Source organism: Mercenaria mercenaria, chromosome 8, assembly GCF_021730395.1.
Source record: "Mercenaria mercenaria strain notata chromosome 8, MADL_Memer_1, whole genome shotgun sequence".
In the NCBI taxonomy this organism is placed as follows: domain Eukaryota; kingdom Metazoa; phylum Mollusca; class Bivalvia; order Venerida; family Veneridae; genus Mercenaria; species Mercenaria mercenaria.
In genome coordinates, this window is record NC_069368.1 from 25,279,797 (window position 1) to 25,297,485 (window position 17,689).

The 17,689-nt window shown below is 34.5% G+C and overlaps 1 protein-coding gene across 1 annotated transcript in view; it reads right to left on the bottom strand.

Annotated features, from left to right (window-relative positions):
- Window positions 1-13,676, bottom strand: part of LOC123522834 (methyltransferase-like protein 25B) — a 29,752-nt gene extending 16,076 nt beyond the window's left edge. The window contains exons 1-7 of the mRNA XM_045300297.2: window positions 13,548-13,676; window positions 10,538-10,653; window positions 9,838-9,971; window positions 9,477-9,539; window positions 5,482-5,561; window positions 3,655-3,815; window positions 538-571 (exon numbers count right to left, since the gene is read on the bottom strand). Coding sequence (XP_045156232.2) covers window positions 538-571; window positions 3,655-3,815; window positions 5,482-5,561; window positions 9,477-9,539; window positions 9,838-9,971; window positions 10,538-10,653; window positions 13,548-13,652 — 693 coding nt within the window. The 5' untranslated portion in view covers window positions 13,653-13,676. The remainder of the gene's footprint in view (window positions 1-537; window positions 572-3,654; window positions 3,816-5,481; window positions 5,562-9,476; window positions 9,540-9,837; window positions 9,972-10,537; window positions 10,654-13,547) is intronic.
- Between the last annotated feature and the right edge of the window lie 4,013 nt (window positions 13,677-17,689).

The following is a 17,689-nucleotide window of genomic DNA, read 5'->3' on the forward strand; positions in this document are numbered from 1 at the left end:
CCAAGGGTCCCTGTGGCGATTTGGCCGGTTATTAAATTTTGGCTAGATATAATGCCCATAAATATTGTTAGCAAGTTTGGTGAAAATCGGATGAAAACTGTTCGACTAAGAGAGCAGACAAGGCTAAAGTCACAGATTTCGAGTAATTAAATGGCCATAATCAAAGAGTGCCTGGGGCGATTTGGCTGGTTATCTAACCTGGCCAAGATATTATGCCCACAAAAATTGTCAGCAAGTTTGGTGAAGATTGGATGGAAACTGTTTGACTTGGAGAGTGGATATGCTTATGGATGCCGACCACCCGCCCGTTGCCACCACGGATGTTCACATAATACGCCGGCATATAAAAAGAAAGCTTAGACTTAAAATGGTAATGAATATGGTCGAAATCTTGATAAATGGTACTAGTAAACACACAGGCTGTTGATGAAAACTAAAGAATCACTTACATATTAGTCATTACTACTACTGGTACTAGCTGATTTGAAAATCCAATCATTGTTAAAGAAATTCAAATAAATATAATTAAATGCTTACCATTATTTTCTTTTTAATCTCTCTATCTATTTCTCTGAAAAGGCAAACAGATTAAGTGAAAATGAGAAAACCAACATAGTGTGTTTGCGACCAACATGGATCCAGACCAGCCTGCGCATCCACACAGTCTTGTTAGGATACATGTTGTTTGCTTTCAAAGCCTATTGGAATTAGAGGAACTTTTAGCAAACAGCATGGATCCTGACAAGACTGCATGGACGTGCAGGCTGGTCTGGATCCATGCTGGTCACAAACATACTATTTCTCATGGCGTGGTTCATATATAAATGGAATTCCCACTTCATGTAGTGAAAACCTTTGCAATTTCTTTCACTCGAGGTGCAGAATATGACAAACAAGAGCTGTCCATAAGACAGCCAAGCTCGACTATTCGAAATATTGTCACAGAAGCTGGAAATTATTACCCAAAATGTTAAATATCAAAAGAGTATTAAGTTCAAAAGGGGACATATCAGAGTTATGGGACTTGATGCTATCAACTAGTTTTATAACCCCGAAGAAACATGTTAAGTTTCAATTCAATATCTGCATTAGTTTTGGGGATAGTAACTTGCATGTAAAACTTTAACCAGAATTTTCTAAGTCCAAAAGGGGGCATAATTTGCTCAAAATACATGTTAAGAGTTATGGAACTTGACCCAGTGAGGTAGGTAATTGATCTAGAAAAAGAATAAATAAGTTCCAAATCTATATGCCTTTTAGTAATAGCTGTATGTACTTGCACGCAAAACTTTAACCAGAATTTTCTAAGTCCAAAAGGGGGCATAATTTGGCCAAAATACATGCCAGAGTTATGGGACTTGACCCAGTGAGGTAGGTAATTGATCTAGAAAAAGAAAAAATAAGTTTCAAATCTATATGCCTTTTAGTAATAGCTGTATGTACTTGCACGCAAAACTTTAACCAGAATTTTCTAAGTCCAAAAGGGGGCATAATTTGGCCAAAATACATGCCAGAGTTATGGGACTTGACCCAGTGAGGTAGGTAATTGATCTAGAAAAAGAAAAAATAAGTTTCAAATCTATATGCCTTTTAGTAATAGCTGTATGTACTTGCACGCAAAACTTTAACCAGAATTTTCTAAGTCCAAAAGGGGGCATAATTTGGCCAAAATGAAGGTCAGAGTTATGGGACTTGGTGCTATCAACTAGTTTTATAACCCCGAAGACACATGTGAAGTTTCAATTCAATATCTGCATTAGTTTTGGAGATAGTAACTTGCATGTAAAACTTTAACCAGAATTTTCTAAGTCCAAAAGGGGGCATAATTTGCTCAAAATACATGTTAGAGTTATGGAACTTGACCCAGTGAGGTTGGTAATTGACCTAGAAAAAGAATAAATAAGTTTCAAAGCTATATGCCTTTAAATGATAGCTGTATGTACTTGCATGCAAAAACTTAACCAAGGTGTGACGCCGACGCCGACGCCGACGCCAGGGTGAGTAGAATAGCTAGACTATTCTTCGAATAGTCGAGCTAAAAACTGTAAAACTGTTTAAAATCTGTGAGCATAAAATATTGTGGTTTTGACCAAAGCTGCTATCTTTTGGGGATACAAATTTAATTAATGGATTTCAACATCTAAGAAGAAATTAATAAGAATTTGATTTTTTCTCTGGGATATGATTTCTCAGATTGACACAAGCACGAAATCCACAAAAATTAGTTCCTTAGACAAATAAAGATGATTTGACAATATGCTCTACAAGAATTGACGATTCTAAATCATACTGATGTTTAACTAATGGTTCAAGCAAAAATGTGTTTTTAAAAAAGCTTTTAAAAGGAGAATAGCTCAATGAACCCCAATATTTAAAAGCAATGCCAAATCCATGGCAGGGAAATCAAATCTGCTATTCAAAACTTACAAATATACCAACAAACTGTATGCATGTTTTGGGTTTAAGCCGTTTTTCAACAGTATTTCAGTTATGTAATGGCGAGCAGTTACTGTAAACCTAAAAATGTTTTCGCACTTTTTAAATTAGCGCCTTTCGCGGGTAGTATGTTTCTGTGAAATTAAATAGCCGCGAAAAACTCTGATCTAACAAAAACACGAAAGATTTTAGCTTCAGTTTAAATAGACCACTATAAAATGGTTCTGTACTTACACATACCTGGATATTAATAGTTCAAATTCTAGTAACATAATTGTATAAAATGAGTGCACAAATCCACATTAACTCAGTTGATTGACAAGTTATTTATCTATGATGTAACAGCCTTTTCAATATCGATCTGTCAGGCAAACAGGGGATAAAAAACAGAAAAAGTATGCATCTATCGAACGACATATAATGCAATTTGTAGTCAGCAGCCAATGCGATATACACATGTATTATTTGTAAGTAAAATATTGTGTCTATTTCTGCTAAGTGTTGTTTAATCTCCTAACAAAAGATACTGCTTTAAATGGAAATAAATGATAGTGTAATAACAGCAATTTACTGACTGTCAATAATCGGTTGTGTGAATAACCGTTGATATGGATGAAAAGGATTGGGGTACATTTATAATGAAAGGGTACAAAATACTGAATGTTTTCAAGAATACTATAAATGCAAGTATGCAACTATTACCTTAGCATACTAAATACGTTCATTTGCGACTTCACTTTCACGGGATTTGCGATGGATATGATTCCGCGAATATTTGTATCCGCGAAAATATCCACGTTCTGAAAAGCGCGAAACATAGTATCCGCGAACATTTCTAGGTTTACAGTAATCTAACCAGTGTTAGATTCTGCTTCTGCACTGGAACAAAGCTGTTCTTTGCAAGTAATTGCCAACTTCCCCACATGAATCAGAGGTCAAAGACAAATGATTTCAGACACAATGCCTTTTATCAAATCATCATAAAGAACATTTGCCCCACGAGGGGATTGAATTGACGACCCCATGGTCTATAGATCTTAGCTCTCCCCATGGAGTTGAGCAAACCAGCTAAACACCAACAAAGGTTAGCTCAAATGATCAAAATATTCTTAACAGTAAAACAAAAAAGACATAGGAAACCAAATCGTACCAACACTCTTATTTTCACAATCAATTATCTATTACATCTAAATCTCTGCTTGACCAAAGTTAGCTCACCTATCATATTTAGTAGCCTTAGGTGCATGTGTACCTGCAGCTTCTACTGATGTGACATTCAAGTTATATCCAAAGGACAACAGCCTTGCCAAGTGTCCTAGACCTGAGCCCACATCTACCACATTGTCGCATTCAATATGCTTGCTTAACAGATATATAACCTGAAAACAAAGTTTTGTTTTTTTTTAACTGAAAAAAAGAAAAAGAATTTCATTGCAACTTGAAACCAAATACCAATATTTGCAGTCTTTTTTGTGACTGCTGCTAGTTCTATTTATAGCCATGATGCTATTTCTATTTAATTAATTTATTGCCAAAATGGTATTTCTATTCATGTTAGTTTTATCATTCAAGACGGTTTCAAATGTGCAAGTTACAATGTCCATATATATTAGTAAAAATGAAAATGATGTATTTGCAGGTGCTTGAAACAGTATACTACATGTAGTTCCAGCAGAACTTTACATGGTTAAAAAGCACGAAGGAAAAAGTATTAATTTTCTGACACAACAGCACCTGAAATTATATGACAACTTAAGGAGAGGCTTTTGTAGAAAAGCGCATGTCTCCCCCAATGCGTAGTCATATAGGCAAGAAGTCAACCAGGGACAGGAGCCAAAGTCAAAGAGACACTGATGGTTGGCTGCAATAGGGATCATCTACTTGGGATGTCCAATCATCCCACCTAGTTCCAACATTCTGGGCCTAGTGGTTCTCAAGTTATTGATAGGAAACCATTTTCCATGTTCTTGTCCCTGTGACCTTGACTTTTGATCAAGTGACCCGAAAAACTATAGGGGGTCATCTACTCTACATGTTTAATCATCATATGAAGTTTCATCATTCTGGGTCAAGTGGTTCTGAAGTTATTGATCAGAAATGGCTTTCCATTTTCAGGCCTCTGTGATCTTGAACTTTGACTTAGTAACCACAAAAATAATAGGGGTCATCTTCTCTGTAAGCCCTATCATCCAATGAAAATTGAAGCCCACATGGTTCTCCAATTATTGATAGAAAATGAAGTGTGACAGACAGATGGCCCCTGTGACCTTGACCTTTGATGGAGTGACCCCAAAAACAATAAGGGTCATAAAATGGTTCTCAAGTTATCAACTGGAAATGAATTTCCATGTTCTGTTTGCTGTGACCTTGACCTTTAATAGAGTAACCTAAAAATCATTCAGGGTCATCTAATCTGCATGTCCAATCATCCTAATAGTATGAATTTTCAACATTCATGGTCAAGTTGTTCTCAAGTTACTGATCGGAAATGTTTTTTTCATGTTCAGGCCCCTGTGATCTTGACCTTTAACAGAGTGACCCCAAAATAAATAGGGGTCATCTACTCTGCATGGTCAATCATCCTATGAAGTTTCAACATTTTGGGTCAAGTGGTTCTCAAGTTATTGACCAGAAATGGTTTTTCATGTTCAGGCCCCTGTGACCTTGACCTTTGATGAAGTGACCTCAAAGGTAATTGGGGCCGTCTACTCCATAAGCCCTGCCCTTCTATGAAGTCTGAAGGTTCTAGGTCAAATGGTTATTCAATTATTGATTGGAAATGGAGTGTGACGGACAGACAGAAGGACGGAAGGACAGGGCAAAAACAATATGTCTCCCTCCCCTTGTGTGTGTGTGTGTGGTGGGGGAGGACATAATAACTAAAGTGAAAATTGATACGTAGATTTATTTTACACACACATAAAACATTCAGTTCAATATCTGTATCTATGGTGAAAAAGTGTGGAAAACCTTTTCAAACAGGTTAATGCATATACTCATAACACTGTAGTCTTTTCAAGAAATTTAAAATGGATTGTTACAAACCTGTCCTAAGTTTTTGATTTCATGCTGTTTCTTTGGTTTCACATGTTTCTTAAAGAAGGCATGCAGCTTCCCACTCTCATCTGCAAAACATAGAGGAAAATTACTTTTAAGCTATCAGTTACAGAATATTGCAAAATCTACTCTACTTCTTAAGGTGTTAGACCTGTAATAACAATCTGCAAATTACGTAATCCTTATATAGTATTTTGGCACTTTTATTGAAAGTCATTTGGCTTTTTGCATGCTGAATGGAAGAATATAGGATGGGTAAATGTAAAAACACATTTGCATGGAAGTTGCCAAGTGTCATTAGGGGTCCACTACCTTAATCCTGGCCCTGCTAAGTTTCTATAATGGACTTGTCCATTTTTCAATTTGGACAGCACCATTAACTGTTAAAAGGGGTGTTTACAAAAAAGATACTGGCTGAATAGTGAACAGTGCAGATCATGATCAGACTGCATGGATGTGGAGGCTGATCATGATGTACACTGGTCGCAAAGGCAGAACCAGTTGTGTCCAGCATGGTAAGGGTTAATATGGATTTTTTCATGAAATAGATCCAAGTAGCATCTGCTACAATCAAACTTAGTTTACTAAGAAACGTAAACAAGTTCTTTTATTGAAAAAAAAATGACTAAATTTATATAAAGTTAGTATCTGCTAATATGTTATATCTTGAATTAGGTCTTATAAAAGATGTGAAAAAGAGCTCATAGAACATGAAATGCCCCCCTTGATGCATACAGTAACTGCACAAGGAACAGAAATTATTTAGTCACTGTGTTGGGTCATGTACCAGTCATAAGTGACCTCTGTATCAAATGTGATCTTAGACTGAAACATTCTCTAGTTATTTGGCGCAAAAAATTCTACTGTTCTATGTCACTGTGACCTTGACCTTTGACCTCAAAATCAATAAAGGTCATCTGCTGATCATGATCAACCTCCCTGTCAACTTTCATGATCCTAGGCCCAAAGGTTCTTCAGTTATCATCTGGGAACTGATTGGTCTACGCATCGATGGACAAGCAGACAGACAGACCGACTGACATCAGCAAAACAATATACCCCTGGGGGCATAATTTAGAAGCATGACACTCCAGGTTTATGACAATTTTAAGAGGTAAAAAAAAGTCCTTTTCTAGTTAGTAACTGAAAATATAGAGTAAAAACAAAGGCATACAACTGGTTCTGGGCATTATTCATATATAAAAATGCAGTGTGTAAAATATATACTAGAAAAGATCTCTATTGCTTTAGTCATGTTATAAAAATCTGACATAAAACAGAATGCATTTACCTGTGTTTTATATAATTCCCATAAAGTCTTAACTTGAACAACACCAGTATTATATAAGTTTTAATGTTTTATTAACTTTGTTTATCTTGTTTAAAAAAATATAATATGTTCATGTTCATCTGGAGGTATTTCCCTTTTAAACTGAACAAAGTCATTCCCATTGATCAGTCAGGGGTGTAACTGTTACAAGTTATCACAGTTTATAACCCATTTGAGTTATTGCTTATATTTTCATAACTTGTTTCAGTTATCATAAAATATTACAAAGCCCTCCTGTGCCAATTCCTCATTTTGAATGTGACTAATGCAATTATTTCCTGAATCCTTGAACTCTTATCTTTCCAGCTATGCAGTAAATTTTTTTATGCAAGGCTGATAAGGTTTTATGCAAAAGGTTTAAAGCTATAAAACTCTTAGCATCCCATTATGCTTATCAGGTCATGATCAGACTAAAAGAGAATTTGATTAACTTTGTAACAGACTGCTACTTATTTCACTGTATAGGTCACCTTGTGAGAACAGCAAAAAGACTTTTTTTGAATAACTTACCTCAGTTAACTTATATTTTATAACTAATACAGGTTATAAAATCCATGAAATTCAATCCCAATGAACAAGTAAAATTCCCATTCATTTTATGTTCAAAAGTTGAAATCCACAAATTCATATCCCCACGAAATTGCTGTTTTGACCAAAACCATGAAATTTCATGCTCATGAAATTAAATGATTTACAGTATGCCACATGTGACAGTATTTCCTACTTAGATTAGAAAAAAGCTTTTTAAAGACAAAAATATGAAATTCAGACTGCAAAATAATTAGTAGAAAAGACACTGCTATTCTAATGCTATCAATTTACTGAAATGGTGTATATGATCTTTTTGATTTCAATGCTGTAATATTCAACTCATTTTAAAGAAACAACAGTCATTTAGGGTAGAGAGGTGTCAACAGTATGAAGCTCATTAATTAGTGCTTATATATTAAGGTAAGAATAATAAAGCTCATTGATTTACCATATATATGGTAGTGTCTATATAAGGTAATTATAATAAATCTCATTGATTTACCATATATGGTAGTGTCTATATAAGGTAAGAATAATAAAGCTCATTGATTTACGATATATGGTAGTGTCTATATAAGGTAAGAATAATTAAGCTCATTGATTTACCATATATGGTAGTGTCTATATAAGGTAAGAATAATAAAGCTCATTGATTTACCATATATGGTAGTGTCTATATAAGGTAAGAATAATTAAGCTCATTGATTTACCATATATGGTAGTGCCTATAAAAGGTAAGAATAATAAAGCTCATTGATTTACCATATATGGTAGTGCCTATATCAGGTAAGAATAATAAAGCTCATTGATTTACCATATATGGTATATATAGTGCCTATATAAGGTACGAATAATAAAGCCCATTCATTTACCATATATAGTAGTGCCTATATAAGGTAAGAATATTAAACCCCATTGATTTACCATATATAGTAGTGTCTATATAAGGTAAGAATAATAAAACTCATTGATTTACCATATATGGTAGTGCCTACATAAGGTTAGAATAATGAGTCACTAATATACCTAGTGCCTATATAAGGTACAAATAATGAAGCTCATTGATTTACATATATGGTAGTGCCTATATAAGGTACACATAATGACAATTACTGATTTACCATAGATGGTAGTGCCTATATAAAGTAAGAATAATGAAGCTCACTGATTTACTATACGTGGTAGTGCGTATATATGATAAGAATAATGAAGCTCATTGATTTACTATACATGGCAGTGCCTATATATGATAAGAATAATGAAGCTCATTGATTTACTATACATGGTAGTGCCTATATATGGTAAGAATAATGAAGCTCACTGATTTGCTATGTACATGGTAGTGCCTATTTATGATAAGAATAATGAAGTTCATTGATTTACTATACATGGTAGTGCCTATATATGATAAGAATAATGAAGCTCATTGATTTACTATACATGGTAGTGCCTATATATGATAAGAATAATGAAGCCACTGTAACTAAAATGACTGCCATTTCATTACAGTCATATTTCTCTGACTGCTTAAAAGATTTTACACATACATGTACTCCTAAGTCAACAGAGTGAAAATGAGTAGCGTTCTGAAATGTTTAGTGTGTGTGCAGACTGTGCACATTGTCACTAGGAAAGTAAAATATTAATGAATACCAAAAGTTAGAAAAGGGGCATAAACTTGTGAAAAATGAAAATAAAGTTATGGAACCAGTGTACTGCATGTCAGATCATCACAGTACAGAAGATTTTAGTTAGTCAAGACTCATAAAGAGTATGTGGCATAGAAATTCATATATATAACACAAAAACAAAGTGACAGAACAGCTATGTGATTAAGTATTTATGACCTTGGTTCTTATCTACAATTCATAATCTCAATATGAAAGGGCAGAACAGAGTACTATTTGATTCCTTTGGCAACAATTATTAATAGATGACTACTCTAGAAATGTTACAACACTGTTCCAAATAATCAAAGGAATAGGACCATAGATAATATTCAGACTGTTAATTCTTTTATAGTAAGATTTTCATAATCCCAATCCCCCTCTCCCCTGCTTTTTCACAATGCTCTTTCTAATAAAAAAAAATGTTTTCAAATGCTAATATGCTGAAATGATACCTAATGGTTGAAACTGGACTGGACTGGTTTCATTGTCTTTACCATCTGTCCTACTTCTGCTTCCTATATAATAAAATGAATGAGCTATCACTGGGGAAAGTTTAGCATCAACTAAATAGACAGTTTGAATTTTTAATACTGATTATCATTAAATAAAAACAATGAAAAAAATAATTAGTCTATGAAACAAGTTAAGGTCGATCTCATACATGTATAGCTGGGCATTACAAAAAACATTTTCCTATCATTTTTAAATCAATTTTTCATTATGTGCAACCAATAATATACTAGTAATGAAGAGCTGAAATAAAAAGAAATTCTAATCAAATATATATCAGAGGGGGAAAAAAAGAGAACTGACCTGCTGCTGTTCCATCAGCGCATCCACTGAACAAATTCTGTAACTTGTTGGAAATGTCACCCTCACATCGTCTATCCAGCGAGTACGCATCACAACATGACTTAAAACTTAGCAAAGATAAGGGTGCCACTTTCCTAAAATGTTAAAGTCTTAAAGCTGCAAGTCTCCAGATTTTGGTCATTTTTTCCAGACTTCATTTCATTTATAGAAAATTCATTTAGATCTATAGAAATTTATAGAAATTACAAATGTAGAAACTTGTGAACACAGATCATCTGTGAACACAGACCACTTGGCTCTAGTATCATTTCTGATATAAAATTTGCAGAATATTTCAATCTGTGAATAAACACCACCTTCTGCAAATAAATAATTGGCTTTCCAAACAGTGGTTTTTACAAGTTTAATTGAACAGAGATTTAACAGTCAATTTAAACTCACTTTTAATATTCATTGTTGAAAAAGTCAAGCTATATAAATTTAAGTTAAAATGTCAAACAGGTACTAGACTTTTAAAATACTTCAGGAAATAGTAATTATTATGTACAACCAACTCAAAATATGCATTATTTCTTTATGTAAATTAAGATTATATATGAAGTAACAGTCTTAATTATAAATTGCATAAAATGGGTTTAAGCATAAATATATCAATATCTTTCGCCACCTAGATCAATACATCTGAAGAAAAATACCATACCTTAAATGCACTGGATGTCTGTCAAGCAGAAAGCTCAATTCTTCTGTTGTCAAGTCAGATAATACTGAACACCAAGATTCTGGCAATCTGTCCCAGTGGTTTTTGAAATAGAAATCCTGAAAAATAAAACAACAGATATTGAGTTTCAGTACATAGTCTACAGAACCTTCACATAAAGTGTGCCATAAGCAGGAAACATTCAGTGGGACAAGTATCTGTATGAAATCAACTAGATCTGAAACTCTAACAGAGCATGAAGTAAAACTTTGAATTCACTGCATCATGTGACCTGCTGAAGAGATCTCATTTATGGATGAAAAACCTGTCACCACCTTGTTTAATATTTTTTTATTACATAAGGATAAACATTATCAGATATCGCTGTTCTATAACTTTCCATGCAGATGCTGTGAAACATAAATTGACCATATCGACATTATTGATAAATCCCGTTTTCCGGTATTTCCGTACATAGGGTCAGGGGGGCTGGCGAGATTAACCGATATAAAGACCGTTTACAATATTAACGATTATTTTTGCCAGAAGATAAGTATTTAGGAAAATTCTTACTTTCTCACAATGGATATACTATTCTACGACCTCGGCAACATTTTTTTTTGCAAAAATAATCTGTTTACCTTGAAAAATGCGAATAATTTCACACCTTCGATATCGAGCCACGGAAGCGGCAGTGCAGAATAAAAGATAAAATTTCAAAAATAAAGTAAACTTTGAGGATATTTTGCTACATCTTAATTACAACAATGGTTTATGGTAATCTGCAATACTTTTTTTATTCATTTTCTTTGTTTCAAACTTGAAAAATGGATAATCTAAACACTACCGCTATATAGCGCAATGGCCGATACCCCACTCACCGTGAAAATGGGAACGGGTGTTTATTGGTGGTTAATACCGGAAAACGGGATTTATCCTATAATGTCGATATCGAAAATAATCATTAATTTTGTGGGTATCTGACCACAGATTAGTAAATGCAAAACCATGTAATTTAGTGATTTCAAAATGATTATGTTTTTTAGGTCCAACATGCATTCTAACCCCATCAAAGGACAAAGTATGTTCCTGAATGAATAAAATACAACTATGAATATCGGCAATCCTCAAGATTATTCAACTATAATAAATATTAAAAAGGCAGCTATCTTTTTAAATTGTGAAGACAGCTAGCCTTTTTGTTTGATCAGCAATTACTGATCCATTATTAAATGAACTTGCTAGGGCAGCTGGACTAGGGGTCTGGTTACCAGACCTCTAGACAACCTGTACAGGGCAGGCTAGAGGTCCTGTAATCAATATGAATACTGAGAATAGTATTAATTACAAAGAGCTAGAAGATAAATATTCTATAGATCTTTAAAAATGGGAGATGATCTCAAAATTTGTTTTCATATTTATTTGTTGTTTTTCCACTTCAGTGCATATTAACTATGAAATTCGAACTGCAATTTCCAGTAGTTATGCTTATTTATTACTCAAGCAGTAAAATGAATTCAATAATTCATGAGCAAAGTCCAAATATGTCTTAAATACTAAAGCAAAAAATAAGTTTAAGTTTATTTATTATTTCAATTCATCATTCCCATGAAAAAACACGAAAAACAATAAAAGCTTCCAATTATGACGTATAAATTTTGTAGAATTTGATACCGTATTCTTCCTGGGATTAAAGAATTATAAATACTTAAATACTTCTGTTTCTTGTGACTTAATTACCACCTTTAAAATAACAAGAAAAATACGGAGAACTTTTGAAATCATCCTCCATTTTTTAAGATACAGTCAGCTCTTTGTAATACAATTCTCAATATTCATATTGATTACGGGACCTCTAGCCTGTCCTGTACAGGTTGTTTACAGGTCCGGTTCTGGTGTAGAGGTCAGGTTACCAACTTACCAGACCCCTACTAGCCACTGCCTATATCAAATAAACTTTTCCCCTAGTAATCTGATCTTTCCTTAGAATTTTTAGAAAGAAAAATCCTGTAGTCTACCCCTACAAACTTCACAACATAGAGTTAAAAACTTGTGAGGCAGCTAAATACTTAGGCATAACCATTTCCAAAGATCTAAACTGGTCCAAACACATTGACAGTATCACTTCCAAAGCAACTTCCACTCTTCGCTTCATACAACGAAATGTCAAAACTGATAATAAAAAGGTCAAAATTGCTGCCTATAACACCTATGTCCGCCCTCAACTTGAGTACTGTTCAAGCGTCTGGCATCCTTGGCAAAAAACCCTCACTAGCAAAGTCGAAAATGTCCAAAGGTCAGCTGCTAGGTACGTCATGTATGACTACAGTTACACCAGTAGTGTTACACAAATGCTGAAAACCTTAGAATGGAATACACTCCAATATAGAAGGTTACACAATTCATTAGTAATGTTTTATAAAATAAGGACCCAGACAGTTGCAGTCGACCAATCTCATCTTATTCCAACTAGAAACCTAAATTACTTAATCCCATGTCTCACACTCAGTACTTTTCTAACTCCTACTTCCCTAGGACCATCCGACTCTGGAACTCCCTACCAACTCATGTTAAATCTAGCCCCAGTCTCAGTATCTTTAGAGAGAGGCTGGCGGTGGTCAGTATGTAATTCTGTTGCCTCTGTCCCATTTTAACTGTAGCATACTGTCTTTTTTAGCCTTTATTCTTTTAACATTGTAACATATCAGTTCTTTAACAACTGTTTCTCTGACAGCGCCGCCCAGTGATAGTCGGAAATCGACGGTTGGGTGAAAGATGTAGATGTAGATGTAGATGTTTCTTTTGTTTGGTTTAATGTTTCACTGACATAATTATAGGTCATACGTCTCAGAGGCCATATCGAACCATAAACACTTAGATAACACACGTCAAACCCCTTAAAACGGGTTAAAACCAAGCCAGTGCAACATTATCAACATCGCGAATTCCTATTACAAAATGAATTAACGCCAGCTTTGAACAATATGTTGAACCAAGCTACAGGAATTCTTACTGATACGTATGCATCTAATATCCATGTGCAGTTTTGTAAGAATAATATAAGCTGCTGTATATACAATTGAATTTTTTCTAAATTTTCCGGCGATACTTTGATCATGGTTGCTGAGCGCTTGACTCTTGTCAATCCCGTCTTGTCCCGTGCCGTTCCGTTAAGAATGCGTCAAATCCTCCAACAAATGAAAAGAATAATTGTCCTTGTATATTTATTCTGAACGCACTGTTTAACTTTCTACTTTGAGTTCAAGCAGGCTTGATTTATAAGTATTATGAAAATTTGGGTGTAATCACGTGCCGAACTGTTGAGGCTGATACAAACTTATTCTTCAAATTTAAGTGTCTATATCTTTTAGAATGAAGTCTGAACATTAGTTTTTTACAGGACAATTCTAGATCACAGAGTTTTTTTGTATAACCTTATCATTAAATCTGTCTACATTCAAACTCGCGAGCTGTCAATTATTAAAGATACTTTTTAAAAGTCTTCCAGATAATTCCAGTTGAGTTCACTGATTACTGGCAATTCGCGTATACCTACGATAAATGATTCCACATAGATTGCCAAACATCGGTGATAATGCGTACGATTGCCTGTCTGATTCCAGATTTGTCCGGCACTGTCAATGTTGGGGCCAAGAAAATTACTCATATCAACTCACAGAATCACTAGATTCACTATGAGATCACAACTTAAATTAGTTTTGCACCTTGCAATTGGATCTACTATATACCCCTTCCTTTCCCCCCCCCCCCCACCCACACACACACAAAAAAAGAAGAAAAAAAGCTTAAATTTCAGGTTAACATTACAAGTCACAATCCAATTAAGTCGACGAGATCATACCTTAAACAAGATGCAAGAAGAAACAAGATAAAAGAAAATTTATTTTCCTTCCTAAATAACAAATTACATTAACTCAAGGACTATTTCCAGACAAGCATAGTATGAATAAAACAAGGTTGAAGTAGATGTAAAAACAAAAACATAGAAATTTATTAATCAAATCAACACATAAAATACAAAGTTTTAATTATCATAGCACATAAAACATGAGTAAAAGATCAGAAGGTTAAGAATTCAATGCAGTATTAAGTAAAGCAAATAAAATACATAAACACAGATTGATGCAAATGAAACAACAAAAAATGTCTGTAAAACCAATGGATGCTCCCCGAAATATGATTATTGCGTACTGAAAGAACAAAAGCAGAATTCACTGACTGGGCACATATAGCTTACTAATGTCAAAACAATCAAAGGGTGATATCTCATTGAAAATCACTCCACTGGAACATAAAGAAATTATACCCACCTCCTCTTGAAAGTGAAGCATCCTATGAATTTTCGCTGAATTCTGTCAGTGGTTGCTGAGAAATACTCCCTTCTACGATGGCGCTATAATTCACTAATGTTGTATATTAAAGGGCAATAACTCAGTGAAAATCATCCGAAAAGAACATAAAGATAATACGTACATTTCCTCTAAGAAGTGAAGTTTCCTATGAAGGTTCAATGAATTCCAGCCAGTGGCTGCTGAAGAATACTCCGAACAAGAAATGGTACAACAGTATACTAATGTCATATAATCAAAGAGCAATGACTCAGTGGAAAATCTTTCTGACCGCAACATGAAAATGATATAGGAGTGAAGCTTCATGTCATCTTTTGATGAATAAAAGCCATTGGTTGCTGAGGAATACTCCAGACAAGAAATGCAGGTAATAGAGTATACTAATGGAGAATAATTGAAGGCCAGTAACTCATTGAAAAATCATCCAACCAAAACATGAAGATATCATGCGCATCTTGAAGTTTGGGTTAATTCCAACTTGTTCTCCAGACATGAGTTGTAATATAGTTATAGTGTACTGTTGTTAAGTAATCCAATGGCAATTACTCAGTGAAAAATCATTCAGCCACAACAAAGAGACATTATGCGCATTTCCTCTTAATTGTGAAGCTTCTTGTGAAGTTTGGCTACATTCCAACCAGTGGCTAATGAGAAATACTCCGGACAAGAACTGTACAGTATATTAACATAAAGCAACATATAGTAGCTTATAACTATAAAATAAAGCAACATAAGGCAGAAATCAATGGCACATGTCACATTTACATGCAGGACAAGTCCAGGTGCAGATCAGCCTGACAAAATCGGAATATTTATCTATGGTGCGCATGTCATTTGGCAGGCTGTTCCATACTCTGGCTGAATTCATTCTGAAGGAATTCTTAGCATGACCATTTCAGCCAGGGTGGTTCTATTACTCCCGCTTTCGTAGCCTTGGGTATTGTATGATCACCCCTTGGATATGGTGCCTGCTTTTTAATTTTGTCTTTTGACAGTTCCTGTGATATACAGGCTCCATAACCTTAGATCCCCTTTCTATAAATTCCAGTTTGTTTAGTTCTGCCCATTGTTTTCTCGTTTGGGGCAAACCCATTACTTTATCTGGGGACCAAACGCCGCTTTTCATGAAATTACACGCCACAACCCGTGTATCATTGAAGGTTCCATGTTCACCGCCGTGTGAATACATCTGCGGATGTCTCTAAATTGCTTTTTGTACTTTTAGCATGTGTAAATGTTGAGTTTTGCTCAACCCGGGGCTAGAGGGCCTGGACGGTAGCATACATTTTCACTACCGTCCATGAACAGGCTCAATGAAACCGAGCCTGCAACATTTTCGTTTTTGTCGTGTTGAGCGACCTGTGAAGTTTCCACTTTTTCTATTTTGTTGTATTTTGTTGTCCTTACTACTGGCACTTCTAACGTATTCTTATACCTAAAATCTTAAATCACAAATAGTAGATTTTTAAAATTGTTACTATCGCAAAGTATGCAGAGTGGTGAACTAAACATAAATACCAAACAAACGGATGAACTGCGGACCGTCGGATACGGTGAAAATTTATAATCTAAACAAGTTCCTATAATTTCCCAATCAGCACTGGACAAACAAAAACACTTGTAGACAGAAATGACCCCTCTCTTAAACGTCATAAAACACAATGTTCGGTCAAATGAAGCGAAGTTAGTAAATTATACCAGATACTTTCTGAGTAACACAACCTCAGAATTCTATTACAAATGAAACGCTTCAGCTTCAAGGATGTCGTTTCGGTGAGATAACCTGAATTACTATATAGAACTGTTTGGAAATAGTTTGGTTTTCCACGATGGAAGGCATTCCCAGCCATACATTCAGATATTGCATGTTATCCCTAGGGCATCGGGTTAATTGTTCCTGGGTGAGCTACTAGTACCTGGCTACTTACATATTATCTAAAACAAAGACTCAGATACTTACTAGTATTTAGTCTGCTGCAGAACGAGAGCGATTATGTTACATTGTTTTGTGTATTAAAATATTTAGGCGCATGCGTTGCGACCGTGTTTTTATCAGCATGTTAGTTTCAGCAATATATATATATATTTTATTTTAATTAAACCACCGGAATTCACAGAAACTTAGAACCTACAGATAATATAATTAATAGTTTATATTCAAAATGCATCTACTACTTTATGTGAAATAGATTTTAAAATTTCTGTTGAACATTTCAATTTGTCAGTACTTTTGGAAGTATGTAAACAATGTTTTAATCCTTATATGCACGTGCTGCAACAGGAAGTTCTCTTTTTTTCAAGTAGCATTTTAGTCATAGAAATATATTTGTAAAATTAAAACGTTAATAATTCAATACAAATTGACAACTTACGTATTTTAATAGGGTTCAAAAATTAATTTTAGAAATTGTAAATCTATATTCTATTCTATTAATTGGATGCAAATTTTTAATTTTGTCTTTGGTAGTCTCCTTAATTGATATGCAGGCTCTATGACCTTAGATCCCCTCCCGAAATTCCAGTTTGTTTAGTTCTATCCACTGTTTTATCATTTAGGGCAATTTCAAATGGGGGCTTATAATAACCCCATTTTATGAAATTGCACCTTGTGATTAAGATTCTATGTAAACCGTATGAACAAATCTGCGGATGTCTCTAAATTGTATTTGTTTTTACTTGTAACATGTGCAAACGTTTAGTTAGGTCAACCCGGGGAAAAGGTTCGGACGGCAGCATGAAATTCCATTACTGTCCATGAACATACTCAATCAAACCGAGCCCGCGA